Source organism: Pipistrellus kuhlii, unplaced genomic scaffold (genome assembly GCF_014108245.1).
Source record: "Pipistrellus kuhlii isolate mPipKuh1 unplaced genomic scaffold, mPipKuh1.p scaffold_m20_p_1, whole genome shotgun sequence".
NCBI classification, from domain to species: Eukaryota; Metazoa; Chordata; class Mammalia; order Chiroptera; family Vespertilionidae; genus Pipistrellus; species Pipistrellus kuhlii.
In genome coordinates this window covers 136,621,878-136,640,881 of record NW_023425404.1, presented here as the reverse complement: position 1 = coordinate 136,640,881, position 19,004 = coordinate 136,621,878, and the positions used below count along the sequence as shown (strand labels likewise).

Genomic DNA, 19,004 nt, shown 5'->3' with positions numbered 1-19,004 from the left:
TACTATTCAGATAATGTCTAAAATTCTCTAAAGACAATGTTGCTGTTTTGAAAATATCCAGGTCAGATAGAAGGGAAGTATTTCAGTCAATAAATCAATAAAAATCAATAAAATATATTAAAAATCAATAATATATATATATATATATATATATATATATATATATATATAATATTCCGTGCTCTGAGAAACTTAAAATCCTAACTGTAAAGAACAAACAGCCACATGAACTTGAAAGTCCATTTACTCTAACCTCCTTGTTGGAACCTTTTATTTTTAAAGCTTTACAAAACACAAATGAAAATATCTGTACTAATTTAATTCCCTAGACCAATTATCACCCTTTTTCTTTTTTCTTTCTTTTTTTTAATATATTTTATTGATTTTTTTACAGAGAGGAAGAGAGAGGGATAGAGAGTTAGAAACATCGATGAGAGAGAATCATCGATCAGCTGCCTCTTGCACACCCGCTACTGGGGATGTGCCCGCAACCAAGGTACATGCTCTTGACCGGAATCGAACCTGGGACCTTTCAGTCCGCAGGCTGACACTCTATCCACTGAGCCAAACCGGTTTTAGCTATCCCTCTTTTTCTAAGAGGAAATTAAAAGCAAGTGGTTTCATGTTCTGCAAAAAATGTTTTGGTAATTACAGAGGAATCAACCTATATTTACCTATATTTACCTATAGTCTTGCTTAGAAGAAAGAGCTTGGAATCTTCAAAACAGAAGTTAGGTTTGACTGGTTAAAATTAAAGTAAGATGACCCACAAGGTAATGAAAAGATCCCGTGTGCTAGATGAATGAAACTTGTCATTTCTGTATGATGACACTAGATGTAATATTTTCTAATTAACTGCCTTTACTCACCAACTATCTATAGATTACAACTTGGGTTTTCTATGCAGTTTCACTCAATGAAAAATGGGCTCATAAAAAACTCCCTATTCTAATCTTCTTTGTGATTAATTGGCATTCTGATTTATAGATAATCTCCTGCCTACTGAATAATGTAAGTCTTTCCTCTAGAGATAAATCAACTTCTAGCATGTTGGTAAATATTAACTTTCTAATTTTGTAAAGCAGAACATTGAAATCTAAAATATACTAAAACCAAAGTATAACGAATCATCTTCGTTAAACCTCTTCTGGGTGTCTAGCTGGGGAAACATTTATGCTGTTCACCACCTCAAAATACAACACAGGCTATACAAATATTGGTAGATCCACTTATTGTTATTCCAAAACCAATAATGCTAACATGACTTCAGTGCAGAAATGGGAGAAAAAAAGCAGCTTAACTTTCTCAACATGAATAATGATATCACCTAGCAGATCACAAACATGCAAATAACTCACTGCTGCTATGTTTTTAAATGTTTGAAAAACAAAAAATATGCCTTAGCCAGTTTGGCTCATGGGATAGAGAGTTAGCCTGGGGACTAAAAGGTCCCAGATTCTATTCTGGTCAAGGGCATGTACCTTAGTTGCAGGCACATCCCCAGTAGGAGGTGTGCAGGAGGCAGCTGACTGATGATTCTCTCTCATCGATGTTTCTAACGCTCTATCCCTCCCCTTTCCTCTCAATAAAAGATCAATAAAATATATAAAAAGCTAAAAATAAAAAATAAAAATATTGTTATTTTAATTTTAATTCATAATGTGAAAACTTTGCCTTAACTTTTGGGGGCATATATGATAGAGTCAAATTAGTGTTTTTGAGTAAAGAAAAATTTCCTGTACTACCCAAGACACCATTAATTTAAGGAAACAAACAGAGAAGGCTCAGTCATGGTGATTATTTTACTTTCACTTAGTATCACTTTGGCGGCTGTTTTTATTGGAATATATTAACAATCCCCAAACACATTTTGCTTGGCCACTTCCTTTAAGAAATAAAACCATTTGGAAACTGTTTTGCAGGAAAGATCAATTTGAGTCCTCTATCTTTTAGAAATATTTTAAAAATGAGTATATCCTTCCTATTATTCCAAGATCTCAGCATTTATTTCATTGTAAGCATTGTACTTGGCTCTATAAATGCCAAATTCATAAAAACAAATAATCATAAATTTAAGCATTTTCCTATGAACTAGAAGTTAATTATTGAGTGATTTCTATAGAGCAAAATATGAAATTACAAAATCAGTTATTTTATGTTTATTTCCTAAATTGATCCCCAAAAATAATATTGATAAATTAAGACAAATAAAGAGTAGGCCAGACAAATGAAACTAATAATTAAAAAGAAAAAAGTCACATTAGTTAGAACTACATATAAAAAATACAAAACTTGGCCAGAGTTGATAGAAATGTAAAATCAGTGGGCAGATAGCAATTCCAAGTAATTTCCCAATTCTAATACCTTAATATTTCTAATATCTAAAAAACTCACAAAATCTCTATTTTCCTTTTAAATTCCCTTAGAACCAGATGGTAATACGGCACATGTGTCAAACACAAGGCCCGCGGGCCAAATCCGTCCCGCCAGGCCTTGCAATGTGGCCCGCACCGCGCTGTCATCACTGCACTCCGCTGCGTTTCCATCACAATGACAGTTTATGACTGTTCAGTAAACCATTCGGCCCTCGATTTAGGCTGGATTTTAGATTTTGGCCCCTTCTCTGATTGAGTTCAACACCCCTACACTAGAGGCTCATGCATAATCATTACCCACTGTGCGCAGTAAATTAGAAAGCATGCTGCTTTCATGAAACTAAACTGCATTTGTTTGGCTCTTAGAACAAGTTCATAGTGAAGTTTTAAAGGATTTTGAGGATCCTTATGCTGGCTTCTAGGCACCAGACTAAAGGCAGAATTTAATATTCTGAAACACTAACTAACTGGCTTCTAAGAAGAGCTTGGTAAAATTGCTTTAAAGGGTTTACTTTACTTTTAAAAGCATCTGTTGCTCCAGGTGCATGGTTTTTGTCTGGATGAAACTTCAAAGCAAGCTTTCTATAAGCTTTTTTCAAATCTTCATCACCAGCATCTTTGGTAACTCCAAGTACTTCATAGTAATTTTTACATTTGTTTATGCTGTGAACAAGAGAGTGTGTTATAATGAAAATTTCAAGGAAGAAGTTTATGTAATAGCTCCAATGTTTTATTTATTAGAAGAGTATAAAGAACTGTCTGTGGATTGTTTCCTCAATATCAAATGATAGCTTATCCTATTAAGGGTTAATGCTTTCATCTGTTTTTTGACCAGACCATTGCTCCAACTTCTTCCCAGTCTAAGAAGAGTTGACCATGAGAATGTCCTTGGTGTAATTTATCAGAACTACATAGAAGTAAAGCAAAATCCGTAACAACCGTGGGTGAAGGACAGAGCACAAAGGATAAGCATAAAGAAATTCAATAATCCTCACAAGTACATTGCAGCTAAAGAACAGTCTATGTTACACTCAAGAGTTTTGTTGTCCTGTAATGTATACCTAACCAAATATCAAACAACAGTTTAATGCATGTAAAAACAATCACAGCACACTATGGTTTAAATGTCAAGGCAAGTCAATTCATCTTGGCCATGCTAAAGAGAATTCATTGGTGAAAGATAAAATCTCATGATAAAATATATCTTGGGACACAAAAATATTTGTTACTCCCATTTTCATTGTGATAAGCATATTTTTAAAGATTACAGTAAGTCCTCACTTGATGTGGTTTTGTGTCTTAGCAAAATGATGTGTAACAAAACAAATTTTACCATAGGCTAATTTACATAAACAAGAGTTAAGTTCCTACATTATAACATCTCATCAATGTTATAATGAAACAATGTTATAATGAAACAATGTTGAATGAATCATTATACAAGGTCCTATTGTACTTACATAGTTTATAACCCTAAAGATGTAATTGATTTAAAGCCAGAGTCTTTAAAGTATATTAGGAAAAGAAATATAAATGGGACTAAGAAAATTAATACTTTTGGGACTAAATGGGCCTGAGAAAATTAATACTTTTGGATCCTAACATTCTCTCACAACCTAAAAATTTTTATTCACTAAAATCCAGTTACATCATATACATTTTTGTAGCCGACTTTATGACTCTAGATGTGTTCCATGTGTAAGTGGCTTGATGACAGAGGTAGAAACAGGTAAAAAGATATTTGAGGTATAATTGTTCACTGGCAGCAAAAGTATTTCAAACACTGACTCAAAGTTTTCAAAGAAGAGAGACAGGATTGATCTTTTTTTAAACTACTAAATATATTATTCATCATACCGCTTGGTACATGATAGGCTCTCAGTAAATATTTCTGGAATAAATGAGCATAAAGCTCTTCTTTTATAATGAAATCATTTATCATTTAGTTTGTAAAATAGGGAGAAAAAAAGAAAGAAGACCTTATATAACTAAAATTATAGAAATTTTTCCATTATTACAAATTAAAATCTGATACCCAATCCTTCTTTATAATAATGATAATTATAATTAAATTTTTCTACTTTAGATAACAAATATTAACACAAGTCAATTTTATTTCATGAATATGACATTTTCTTTATTTGGTCAATAATATTTATTGAGTACCAACTATGTCCCAGATAGTGTTCAGGCATTTAAGATACATTTGTGAACAAAACAAAGAATGATCCCACCATAGAAGAAACTCACTCTCCTGAATATGATTAAAAACTATGCAATAGAAAAAAGGGGAAGGGAACATTTATAGAACACCTACTGTGTGTCAGACACAGACTTCTAAAAAGAGTATAGTAAAATTGCTTTAAAAGCAGTATCCATGCTCCAATATCCATTAAGAATATCCATGTTCTAATAAGCTCTGGTAAAACGTTAAATTATTCTATTAATAATCTGATTGCAAAAACTTGACTTGAACTCTTAAAGGTAAAATTTGACCTGAACAATGTGAAACTGCTACACAGTCTTTATATATCCCATTTAAGTGAATAGTTGTATGTTTTGTTGCAGAAATGTTTCCGTTAGGGTCCGAACTGCTTACCAGTTATGTAACGTATAATGAATACTTGTTATTACCTTTCTAAATATGAATGATTCAAATTACAAACTATATCTGGTCCACTAAATTTTCACATAGAGAATCGTAGAATCTTATGTTGATTATTTTACATAAATTATCTCGTTTACTCCTCATTAGGTAGATTTTATTTCTAATTAACCAATGAGGAAATCAAGGCTTTGAGAGGTTAAGTAAATGCCAAGTCATATAACTAAGTAATAGATGGGAAGAAACCAGGACTTATTTCTTCAACAAAAATTTACTGAACATCTACTTTCTGCTAAATGCTGTTTCAGAGGCTATAGTGGGGAATAAAACAATACAAAAAATGCCTGCTCACATTCAATTTACAATTGGGACAGGACCAGGCAATGAACAGATATACAAGTAAAATATGAAGTATATCACAAGGTGATGAATATTTAGAGAAAAATAAAGTGGCAATGGGAATGGAAGAGGAGGCCTGCTACAGTGATTAAGAAAGGTACAAGTAAGAATTCAAATATCAGTTTGTACAACTTAAAAATCTTGTTGAGAACCAGAATGAAGAAGAAAAGGAACCTCCTCGGACTCAGAGGAACTAACCATCTCCTTCCTTGCAATTTGCTTTTCTAATAAGAGTTTAAACACACTTTCTTCCCTCTTAAATGTTTTCAAATGTCTTTCTGGTGCCAGAACATGTGTTCTCTGCCTCTGTTCTTGCTTAGTTTCCACCACTTCTTCAAACTCACTTGGCTCTTTCTCTCAAAAAATCCTCAAGACTAGATTGGTAACCCTCTTAGAGCCTCTCAAAGCTCTTGGAACTTAGCCCTATTCCAGCAGTTACCACACTGTACTGCTGCTACCTGTGTACATGCCTGATTAGTCTTTCTAGACTTAGGTCCCTTGAAGGCAGGCACTGTTTCTTATTTACCTTGTGGGCAGGGGAAGAGGGTCTTTTTTCAATTCTTTTTTTTATATAATATAGATGGTTATTTAAATAGATTCCATATTTATTAGTGTTTAAGGAAACGTTTATTCTTGGAGGCAAAGGTTTATTTATTTTATAAGTTTAGCAAAATAATTTCTTTTCATTTAAAGAACTAGAATTTAAGTCATATCCTAATAAAATCCCCATCATTCAAATTACCTAACTGCTATACAGAAGTGTTTTGAATAAATAACTATAAAGACAGTCCAGTTAATGATTTCACACTCATCTTGTTAAAATAGATGGACTTTTAAAAATGAGATAATAAAAATCTTTCATATTAGATCCATGACACCTTTTCCTCAGATTTTCAATATATTTCAACTCAATATATTTCAATATATTATACCTCAACTCATTGTTATGTGTTTAGTTTCACAGAAAGTTACTTTTACAAAGTTATATCCCTTTTTCTTCGGTCTTACTGTAAGCTAGTCTTACTTATGTAATAGATGCAGCATTATTGCATGGCTTCTCCCATTGAGCCAAATTGTCACTGAGCAACTTGTTTGCATAATTGTGCTAACAACAACTTTCTTCTGAAAAATCCCCTGTGTATAGGTAAAACAAAAACAAAAACATACAGCATGTAAGTGTTTGCTGATGATCTGTTAACCTCACTAAAGCAATACTTAGGAAGACTAATATAATGAATAAGTGTTCCATGATTGAACTAATCAACTCTTATAAAGTTATTAACTAAGTATTTTGAATAAGTTAGGGATTCTCTTTAAGAAATAGAGGCCTGGTGCACGAAATTTGTGCACTGGGGGGTGTGGGGTGTCCCTCAGTCCAACCTGTACCCTCTCCAATCTGGGACTCATCAGGGATGTCTGACTGCCTGTGAGATCAGGCCTAAACCAGCAGTCAGACATCACTCTCACAATCTGGGACTGCTGGCTCCTAACTGCTCACCTGCCTACCTGCCTGCCTGCCAGCCTGATTACCCCCTAACCATTCCCCTGCTGGTCTGATTAACACCTTACTGCTCCTCTGCTGGCCTGATAGCCCCCACTGCCTTCCCCTGCCAGCCTGATTTTACTCCCAACTGCTCTCTGCTGCCCATTTGGTTCTGATTGGTAGGTTTCTATGCCAGGCAGCTCTGCTTCCTAAGCAGCCATGGGCTCTTCAGATTTGGTTCTGATTGGTTGGTTCTTATGCCAGTCAGGGTCTCTGGGCCTATCAACAGGTCCTAATCAGAAAAGCAGGGCTGATCAGCAGCCCTGGTGGAGGCCTAGAGAGAAATGGAGATGCGGCCTAGAGCTAAAGAAAGAAGCAAGTACTGATTAGTAGCTGCCACAGAGGATAGAATTCAGACCCTGCTTCTCTCTTCAGTCCACTCTCTGGGCCTGATTCGCAGGCCCAGCAGTCAGTACTGGTCACCATGTCTGTAGCCATAGCAGTCAGCACTGGGTCGCCACGACGACTCAGAGATGCCTGAAGGGCTGACTTTCAGTTGGTCGAGCCTCCCGGTCATTATGGGTGTGACAGACCCAGGGTTTTTATATATTAGGATGTTTCAATCACATTTAGTCCCCAAAGGGGAAAAATAACTAAATTTCTTAATAAAAAATGTATAATAAAATTATTGAGCAGAGAAACAATTTCTAATGTAGGTATACTACTAAGCTAATACTTCTTCCAGATAAGAATTCATGGTCTCAAGCATAGCTGAGTCCCAAATGCTAACCAGCAATCTTTCCATTCCCTCTGCTTTTCTGCTCTGCAAATATTTCATTCTTTTACCATTCTCCTCAAGCTTTCAATCTCATCTCTTTTCTCATAACTCTCAAAAGATAACCTCATCTCCAATTTCAGAGAGTATAGAAGCCAACTGACAGAAACTCCCTCAACATTTTATGTTTCCATCTGGCCAACTCTGACCATATACAAATGTATCTGTACTCACAATCATCTTTCTTTCTTCCACTCTTAAGATGTCCCCTAAATACTAGAACAAAGAGATAACAAAAAAAACAAAACAAAAAAAAAAACAAAAAAAAAAGCATTCTTACCATGTCTCATTTCTACTAAGAGTTTGACTGCTACTATAATGTACTCCTCCCTTCAAAGTTAGAGTAGAGAAAATTTTAAACAAAGATTTTTTTTAAACCAGATTTAGAATATTCCTGTTCGCCAAAAATTTCAACTGTATGTTTAAATTACATTTTCAAATATATAGGTGATTCTATAGTCTTTCTTAAAAAAATCACGAGATGATTCTAAGTAAAAATGACATGTATACAATTAACTTTATTTAGGTCTTTCATTGAGGACATGTTCTCCCCCAAAAGAGCAATTTCTACAAAAAATGAAATTTTTTTTCAAATAGGTATGTTTTCTTGGGAGTGCATTTCAACACATTGGTTAATTAAAGCCTTTTCTTAAAGAAATTCAAAAGCAAGTCTCATGTATTCACTCTCTCACTTTCTTAGCCATCCCTGACAAAATACTATAGTTATAAAAGTGTGGTTAACAACACTACTTATATTCTTTTTCTTTTTAATATGTTTCTATTGATGTTTAGAAAGAGGAAGGGAGAGGGACAGAAAGATATAAACATTGATGAGAGAGAAACATCATTTATCAACTGCTTCCTGTATGCACCTACTGGAGATCAAGCCTGAAACGTGGGCATGTGCCCAGATCAGAAATCTAACCAGTGATATCTTGGCTCCTGCATCGATGCTCAACTGCTGAGCCACAACAGCTGGGCAACATTACTCCTCTTCTTAAAGTGTCTCATTACCATTCATGCTAACCAAATACCCTTTATCACGGCTTTACCATATTAGGGATTCTTTTACATCAAGTTTTAGCATCTAAATATATAAGGAAAAAAGCAAAATACGTAAGAAATTGCTATTTTATTTTAAATTATTTTAATTTCAAATTATGATGAGTAAAAATAGAATAAACTAAAAAGCAAGAATGAAGAAAAAATAAAAGAATAAAAGAGATAAGAAAAGGCAAAAAGACTAACTAGTTTTACCGACTCTTCACTTTAGCTAATTCACTTGATTTAATTCATTCTCTGTGTGAATTACCTGATTAATCACTGTTCAGGGTCCTTTATCCTTATATTTTAGTTTCTCTAAAGAGCAACATTAACACCACATCAATATAGCTTCCTAGAGTTGTAGCAGGAAGCAAAACAGTATTTTCTCTAGTGTGTCATACTCAGAGGTTCATCTGATTTCCAGAAAATTTTTTCTTAATTATAAAACTAGTAAAATCTCTAAAACCCAGTTCATAATTTTTGAACTCTATTTAATTCTTCTGCTTTCAGTGGAAGCGTATCATGAGGTGAAACTAAAACACGCAGAGAAAATAGTTAAAAAAATAAAATTAGAATGTTGGGGGGCTGGGTGAGAAAGGTGAAAGGCTTAAGTGATAATAATTCTTCTATATAATAAAAGCTTAATGCAAATTGTCTGACTGGGAGTTCAACTGCTCACTGTGACGTGTGCTGACCATCAGAGGGTGACACGGAACATGACAGGCATCGGAGAGGCAGTGTTGGCTGAGGGCAGCAGTGGAGGGTTGTTGCCAACCCCAATGGGCCCCAATGAGAGCGGGACCATAGCAGGATGGTGGAGCAGGTGAATGGGCGGGACCAGGCCGAGGTAGGTGCGAGTGGGGGCCCAATCACCCCACTTATTGCCCTGCACACAGTGACCAGCAGTGTAGGTGGAGGGTGGGGCCTCCATCCAGCTCCTAGGTGCTGAGGGAACCAGCTTCAATCAATCACCCTGCAGGTGGGATGGTGGAGCAGGTGACTGGGCAGCACCAGGCAAAGGTGCCAGGCGGGGCTGCGGGGCTGCAAAGCTGAAGAAGACAGCTAGGGCCGGATTCCTACAGGATCACCCAGAGGGACCCCCACCTGTGCACGAATTCGTGCACCAGGCCTCTAGTAATAATAAAAAATAACAACTTATACACACAGACAACAATATGGTTGTTACCAGAGGGGAAGGTGGGTGGAGGGAGGTAGGAGAGGGTAAAAAGGAGGATAAATGATGATCAAAGAAGATGTTTATGAACACACAATACAATCTACAGACAATGCATTATAGAATTGAATACTGAAACCTATATAATTTTATTAACCAACTAGGGGCAATTCATACACAGATTTGTGCCTGGGTCGGGTCCCTCAGCCTGGCTGACAATCGGAGCCAATTGGGGCCAATCAGGGACAGCCAACTGGCAGGAGTGGGCAAGATATCATCCCAATAAATTCACAAAACTTAAAAGAACATTATGCTGCTTGCATATCTATATCTATATCTATCTATCTATCTATCTATCTATCTATCTATCTATCTATCTATAAATCTATATATATAAAAACCTAAGTGAACAAATGACCAGTGGCTATGACACACAATGACCACCAAAGGGCAGCCCAATCAGCCTTGATCTCCATGATGAATTCGTGCACCGGGCCTCTAGTATATATATATAAAGATAACCTTAGTAAAGAATATAAATAATAATCTAGAAGTACTAAAAAAAAAAAAAAAAAAAAGATGGAGCCTTCCACAGAGTTGGTATTGTACAATCTGACTTTATAAAAAATATAAAGATGGAAGTTTATAGACTGATTTTATTTTGTTTATTATTTATTATTTTTTAAATTTATTTTTAATCCTCACCCAAGGATATTTTTCCATTGATTTGTAGAGAGTGGAAGAGAGAAAGACTGAGAGAAATACTGATGTAAGAGGAACACACTAATTGCTTGCCTCCTGCACAAGCTCAGATCAGGGTTCAGACTGGGGAGGAGCCTGCAACCCAGGTACATGCCCTTGACCAAAATTGAACCCAGGGCCCTTGGGTCCGCAGGCCAAAACTCTAGCCACTGAACCAAATCGGCTAGGGCAGTGGTCAGCAAACTCATTAGTCAACAGAACCAAATATCAACAGTACAATGGTTAAAATTTCTTTTGAGAGCCCAATTTTTTAAAATTAAACTTCTTCTAACACCACTTCTTCAAAGTAGACTCATCCAGGCCGTGGTATTTTGTGGAAGAAATACACTCAAGGGGCCAAAGAGCTGCATGTGGCTCGCGAGCCGCAGTTTGCCGACCACTGGGCTAGGGCTACACACTGATTTTATAAAGAACACTAGAAGCTCAGTGCGTGAAATTCCCCAGTCCTGCCCACCCGTGTGTACCTCACTGCACTGGTCTTTGATCGTTATGGCATTAGGGCCAAAGACCTTTAATAATATAGATAAAACATAACATACCCAGAGTTCAATTTCTTAATGTCTATTCTACTGCATTATAACTCAAACATTTTTTAGGTGCTATGCCATTTAAAAATTACATTAGCAGCAACTGTAATTGAAATATGTCATATTTATTCCTACCTGAGAACTCCATCTATTTGGTCTTTGGTGTAGCCTTTTCCATCACCACTACTAGTCATGTTGTCCTTTGTGCAATTAGGCTTGCTTTGATCAGCACTACCTGATGGTTTTCGGCAATGAGGACTATTCCCAGCTGTGCTTCCATTTTTCATAATTATTTCCAATAGGGCTGTAGAGAGATACAAAAAACACTATGTCTGTTTAGGGTACATACACATTATAACTTCTTGAGAAGTTATAAAGTTGATGGATTAAGAATCATTTACTCCATAAAAAATTCTCCATAGCGTCTTTTTAGAGAGCAAGTGTTCCCAATGTATTTAACTGTTCACAGAACACTGATCACAATTTAGAATAACAATAAATTAAAGCTAATAGCTCAAAATTACTATCATTGTAACTTATGGGACTTTCATTTGTCATATTATAAAACTGAGGAATACCAAAGAAAAAGTAGTTGATAAGATTATCTACAAAGAAACATAAATTAGACTTCCTATTCTTTCAACAGCAAAAATGGCAACTAATAGACACTGAAATATCTTCAAAATGCTCAGAAAGAATAACTTTCAACTCAAGTTCTACATTAATTTTCTAAAAAATGCAGATTAGAAACATTTTCAAACAAACAAGACCAAAAATTTTACTTTTAAAATTTCTAAAGGGTATATATATATATATATATATATATATATATATATATATATATGTATGTATACACACACACACACACACACACAGACAGACACACACACTAGAAGCCCAGTGCATGAAATTCATGTGTATGTGTGGGAAGGCTCCCATAGCCCAGACTGTACACTCCAACAGGGTACCCCTTAGGGGAATATCCCCAAGATCGAGCCTAAACCAGCATGCCTGGTGGGCATGCCTCTCACAATCTAGGACCATTGGATTGTAACTGCTCACCTGCCTGCCTGCCTGATTGCCCTTAACTGTTCCCCTGCCAACCTCGTCGCCCCCAACTGTCCCCCCCTGCCAGCCTGGTTGCCCCATACTCCCCCCCCCCCCCCCTCAGCTGGCCTGGTCACACCCAACTGCCCCCCCCCTGCCAGCCTGGATGCCCCCAACTGCCCCCTCTGCTGGCCTGGTCACCCCATGCAGCCTGCTGTTCAGCTGTTTGGTCGTCCCTCACTAACCCTCCTGCCAGCCTTGCTGCCCCATGCAGCCATCCATCCAGTTGTTTTGGTTGTGACAGCCCCTGGCTTTTTATATATTTGGATATTAGAAAGACAAAAAATGCTTCTAGACAGGCTGTAGAAAGAAATGGTGAGCAAATACTTTGATAAATGTATAAGTAAATCTAAGCACTAAGTGTATAAAATAAGCTATTTCTAGAATTTGATATAAATATTGATGGGTCATAAAAGAGAAGGTAGAGAGAATATATAAAATAAAAGATTGGCCACATACATACTCATAATCATTAAGATGTGAAGGTGACAGGGACTGATAACACTATTCCCTCTCCTATGAATTCTTGAAACTTTCCATAAGTTAAAACTATACATTAAAAAAAATCATGCTACTTCACACCTACTAGGATATAATTTAAAAAATGGACAATAAAAAGTGTTGGCAAGGATATGGAAAACCTGGAATCCTAATATACTGTTGGTGAGAATGTAAAATATGTGGTAAAATTTGAAAAATCATTTGTTTGTTCTTTAAAAGACTAAACATATAATTACCATTTGACCCAACAATCCTATCCCTGGGTATATAACTAAGAGAAATTAAAACATATATCTACACAAAAACTGGTTCACAAATGTTCATAACATCATTGTTGATGGGGGGGGGGGGAGAATGGAAACAATCCGATGTCCATCAACTGATAAATAAAATGCAATATTCCCAGACAATATTCCCAACTACTGATATACAGTACGACATAGATAAACCTTGAAAACATGCTAAGTGAAAAAGTCACTAAAGACCATATTGCATGATTTCATATATATGAAACATATAGGACAGGGGGATTTACAGAGATAGAAAATAGATTAGTTATTGTCAAGAGCTAGTGGGACCCTAGCTGGTTTGGCTCAATGGATAGAGCATCAGCCTGCAGACTGAAAGGTCCTGGGTTTGATTCCAGTCAAGGGCACATGCCCGGGTTGCAGGCTCAATCCCCAGTAGGGGTCATGTAGGAGGCAGTTGATCAAGATTCTCTCTCATCATTTATGTTTCTTTATCTTCCCCTCCCTTCCTTTATATCAATAAAAATATGTTTTCAAAAAATGAGCTAGTGGGAAGGGAAGGGTGGAATTAGGGAGAAATGAGTGATTGCTAATGTGCATGGGGTTTCCTTTTGAGGTAAATAAAATGTTCTAAAAGTGATTGTTGTAATGGTTACTTAACTCTGTGAATATACTAAAACCTACTAAACGGTATATTTTAAGAGAATTATCCTATCTAATAAAGAGGGACTATGCTAATTGACCATCAGGCCCTCACAAAGATGGTTCTCAAAGGGAGAGCGCCACTCCTGGCTGGGCTCCAGGCTGGCGAGTGCAGCTGTGGTGGCAGGAACCTCTTTAACCTCCGCAGCAGCAGTAAGGATGTCTGATTGCTGGTTTAGGCCTGCTCCCCACAGGCCTAAGCCATCAGTTGGACATCCCCCAAGGGCTCCTGGTTGTGAGAGGGTGCAGACTAGGCTGAGGGAATCCCACACCTAGTGTATGAATTTTTGTGCACTGGGCCTCTAGTCTACACTAATAAAAAGAGAAACATGCAAATTAACCATCAGTCCACTACGCCAAGCCATGCCCACCAGCCAATCAGGACTGAGTATGCAAATTAACCCAACCAAGATGTTATCCAGCCACAGAGCTGGAGCAAGCAGGAGGCATGGGTTGGCCCAGAAATGAAGGAAGCCAAGCTTCCTGCTTGCCCTGGTCTCCTGCTCAGGCCAGTGCTGTAGCTTGGGCAGGGCTCCCCCCCCCACCCCCACCGCCCCACCCTCCCCCTGCTCTGATCAAGCCCCTGCCGTGGTTTGGGCAGGGCCATTGGCTTTGCTCAAGCCTCCGATATGGCTTGTGCAGGGCCCACCCAGGTCCACTCTGGCCTTGCTCAAGCTTTTGCCACTCTGCCCCCGGCCGCTCAGTGCCAAAACCCATAGGCCATGAATGGCTAGGGGCATTCTGGGACCCTGGCTGCCCAAGGCCTACATGTGGGCCTACAGGCTCTGCGTGGCCTGGATCCCAAGAATATTCCTGGGACCCAGGCCGCTAGGAGCCTGTGTATGCAAATTAACCTGCCATCTTTGTTGGGTTAATTTACATACTTACTCCTTATTTTCTGGTGCACATTGCAGTGGTATGGCCAATTTGCATCTTTCTCTTTTTTTAGTGTAGCTAATAGGGTGAGCAAACATAGGCTTATAGTTGCTAGCATGCAAAATTTTATTTTTATATTTTTATTTATTAATTGTCGTATTATTTGTATTACAACTATAAACCTGTGTTTGCCTACTCCCATATATATATATGCGAAAACTTCTTTCTACCATATGTTCCCCTAGCTAATGCATTTAAGAGGTCACCAAAGACATAAGAAATTGTGTTTTTAAACAATCTGGTAGTAGATGGTACAGAAAGGCTCCTAATTAGACAACAATTTATTAGTTATTAACAAGGTAAGTGTAATATATACAGAGTGTCCCCCCAGAATGTATACACACTATAAAGGCAGTTTATTAAAATACTAGAGGCCCGGTGCACGAATACATGCACAGGTGGGGGTCCCTCGGCCTGGCGGGTGATTGGGGCCATCTTGCCCAGGCCTAATTGGGGCCAACTGGGGCCAGCTTACTGGAGGTGCTGTGAAAGGTTGGCTGGCTGGCAGGGAGGGACCGTGGAAGATTGGCCGGCCATGGGAGGTTGGCTGTGGGAGTGCACTGATCGCCAGGGGCAGCTCCTGATTTGAGCGTCTGCCCTCTGGTGGTCAGAGCACATTATAGTGACTGGTCAACCAGTTATTTGGTCATAATGGTTGCTTAGGATTTTACATATATAAGTATTTCATTTCATTATGTAATAGAATCTACAGCTATCAACTGTTATAGTGTGTATACATTTTTGGAGGGACATGTTGTAGTATATAGAATGTTTTTAACTGCAGTTTCTTATTTAATGCAAACACAATGGTAACTTTGATATCAGAAGTCTGCATGGTCCATGAGGTAGTGGTTCACAACTTTTAAATATGAAAAATTTTATGAGAATTCAAGAAGTAGGCTGTGACAGCAACTTAAAATTTAAATCTCTGCAAATTCCCTTATAAAAACAGAGCAATTAAATAGCAAAATCAAAACCTTATGCAAAATATTTCAAAATACAAGAAGGTGGGAACATCCCACCAATAGGTCTATGTGGTTAGTACAAAGAAGAGGACAGTAATAGGGCATATGATTTTCGACAGAACAAAAGAACTCCAAAATTACCAACAGGGGTTCTATATATTGCATAGTAGGCAAAATTGAGAAAAGTATATAAAAAGGAATGTGTTCTTCTCACTACAATAGAATGTGAGTGAAAGGGTTCATAATAAACTCTTTAGGGCATAGAACACTTCAGTCACTGCAAACTCTCAAAACTAAACACTCAAAGCTCTCTTCTAGAACAAAGCAACACTGAAGAGAAACTACAGGGAAAAGGCCCCCGACTGAAGAGGACAGTGGCAGTAGGAAAAGGAAAAGAGAAACTCTCGGTAACATTGGGAAGGAGAAAGGAGTGAGGAGTTCTTACATAATAAGGTGAACTATTTTCAACCATTACACAAAAAGAAGAAGGGTGTCTGTGTACTCAGAATGGCTAACTACATATAAAAATGTGTAAAAAAAATGAAAGAAATAAAATCTGAAACAAAGTTATTATAAGAAAAAAAGAGAATAAGAACAAAATACACTGAAAGCATACCACAAAGATTTGCTGAAAAACAGGTAAATACTATAACCTACTACTTCAAATCAAGCTGAAGACTTTAAGAAATTAGACATAATACAAATAACATAAATTAGAATTAGGACAACCTCCAAAAGTACCTTTCTATAAGAAATAAAAATCAATTTAAAAAGAATAAATTAGAAGAAACAGGGAGTTATAAACACAACAGATACTATGTTACCAAAAGAAGTAAAACTCTTTTTAAAAGACAAAAATTAAAAAGAAAATGGCAAATAATTAAGATAGTTAAAGAAGATTCAACATATAATACATACAATAGAATCCTGATGAAGAAAAACAAAATTTATATAACCATAATTGGAGAACATGTTTCTGATATAAAAACAGAAACATCTGAAGCCATTAGTGAAAAGGCAAATCACATACCTAAGAATACTAACCCAGATTAATGAACACCAAGCTATATTCTAATAAAATTACTGAACTTCTATGCAAAAATATCAACTGACTTGTAAAGGAAAGAATAATAAGATTGTTATCAGATTTGGCTCATCAAAAAGTACTTGTACAAAACAACATACTTAGATAGCCAAAGAAAGAAAACTGGAGCCAAGGACTTTACATCTACCTACCTATAAGCACTAAGATGACAGAAGAACTGTTTTCAATATTTCAGAACTTAGCATAATTCCTATAGGCCCTTCCTGAAAACCTATCAGTTGACAAGCTTCAGGATTCCAAAGAAATTAGAGATACATGGGACTGATGGGGAGAATTAAATGTATAGTTATCTACAAAGATAGGACTAAATGATGATTAAAAGAGCGCGCAGATAGTAAGTAATGGTATGTTCTGATACTGTAAATAAGTTGAAATATTTTTTAAATGGTAGTCTTACTCTTTCTTTTTCTTTGAAAAAAATTATTGGCTTTCTCTACTCTTCCCTTCTCTCTTTTTTTTTTTTTTTGCAGCTGAGGCCTGGACCAAGGAATGAGTTATAGCCAAAAACAAGGCTGAATTTGATAGAGTCTGTACCAATGGTTTAAGGAGGCAACTAATTATAAACAGAAGAAATTGAATAAGTAACTGAAGATAACAGGAGCCACATTTCTTATTGTCAGAGAATGGATTACAAATATGGAAATGGAGCAGGCTAGAATGAAAACTCTATGGTGAATTAAAAAGGGAGGTGTATAAGTCTCATACAGATATAAAAATTAACATAGATTAAATTACTATAGATATATATACATTCCTAATACAAACTCATATAACACAGAGATGTACATACACATACACAGACAGATATGTATACATATAGATATTTCCCAGCTCTGTCTCCTGAAGAGACCTGGGGGCATTCCTGTCCCAATGAGCTTATCTAGTGTTTATATCTAGACTGGTCAACCGGTCATTCAGTCATAATGGTCACTTAGGCTTTTACATATATCTATATTTATATACATATATATAGATAGATAGATATAAACACACACACACATATGTGTGTGTGTGTGTATGTGTGTGCATATATACATATACATAGATATATATATATTTATCTGTTTCCAAGTACCATTGTCCACTAAAAAGAATCAGGGCTCCTAAGAGAAACAACTGATTCCCAAAATAGCAAATAAAGTGGGGCTGAAAAATCTTTTGTGCCATAAAGTAGAGATGCTGAAAGAATGATGAGGACATGTCAAAAGACACTGCTTACTGACTAAATCTGAGCATCAAAAGAAATAATGATAGTAATGGATTAAACAGAAATTCATAAACCCATACTAATAAATTGAATAGGTTGAATGCCAACTAATTAATTGTAGAAAGAATGATGGAATTAGCAACCATCAGCAATTTACCCAGGAAAGAATCATCAATGAATGCTAAAGGGAGTTGGTGAAAATGTATTGTATTATGAAAGAGAACATTTACATAGTCTCAAAGTATTTTCCCACAAAATACTTATTAATTATAAAGTGAAAGAAAAGTAAGTCTAAAGTGGAGAAATTTGGCATCACCAATTTAATCAAGTGATCCAAGTTAATCTCACCAGTAAGTACCAAATCATATAACGTGTTCTCTTACATTACACTAAGAAACATCACTTCTATGGTATTTCTGCCAAAAATTTATATGTGTAAATGTCAGAGGCAAATTGAGGGACAAACTAAAGAAGAAAAGAGAAAAGCTGTATTTGGAGAATAAAACATACCCATAAATGCAACTTGTATCCTTTTTGCTATCCAAGATATAACTGAAAAAACTGGTGGAAGTACATGCATTAATTTCATGAATCTGATGGTTATGTTGAGAGTGCCCTTGTCTTAGAAAATATACACTGAATTATTTAAGGTTAATAAGGACATCATGTTTACAACTTACTCTTAGTTCAGGAAAAAAATATAATAAGAACAATTGTGTGTGGGAGTGGGGGGGGGGGGAGGTGATACCAGGGAGGGATAAGTCCATGATAAAGCAAATGTGACAAAATTTTACCCAATAGAAAGCCTGAGTAATATAAAAGTCTGTACTCTTCTGTGACTTTTCTCTAAATTTGAAATTATTTCAAAATTTAAAAAAATATATAAAATGGGGAGGGAAATGGAGTATAAGCAAAGACAATTTAACGGTTTTCAATAATTTGTTAGTAGGTAGTGGTGGTAATATTACTCTGAAACTTTTATCTATGTGATGTGGCATAAAGCAGATAAATAATTATGACGTATCTACC

The 19,004-nt window shown here is 36.5% G+C and overlaps 1 protein-coding gene across 4 annotated transcripts in view; it reads right to left on the bottom strand.

Annotated features, from left to right (window-relative positions):
* The window catches only part of DNAJB14 (DnaJ heat shock protein family (Hsp40) member B14), a 39,684-nt gene that overhangs the window by 11,143 nt on the left and 9,537 nt on the right, over nucleotides 1-19,004 (bottom strand). For 3 of the 4 annotated variants that reach the window (XM_036410662.2, XM_036410643.2, XM_036410652.2), the window contains 2 exons: nucleotides 11,340-11,508; nucleotides 2,893-3,038 (listed from right to left, as the gene is read on the bottom strand). In XM_036410662.2, coding sequence (XP_036266555.1) covers nucleotides 2,893-3,038; nucleotides 11,340-11,508 — 315 coding nt within the window. The remainder of the gene's footprint in view (nucleotides 1-2,892; nucleotides 3,039-11,339; nucleotides 11,509-19,004) is intronic. The other variant, XM_045570462.1, reaches the window with a different exon arrangement.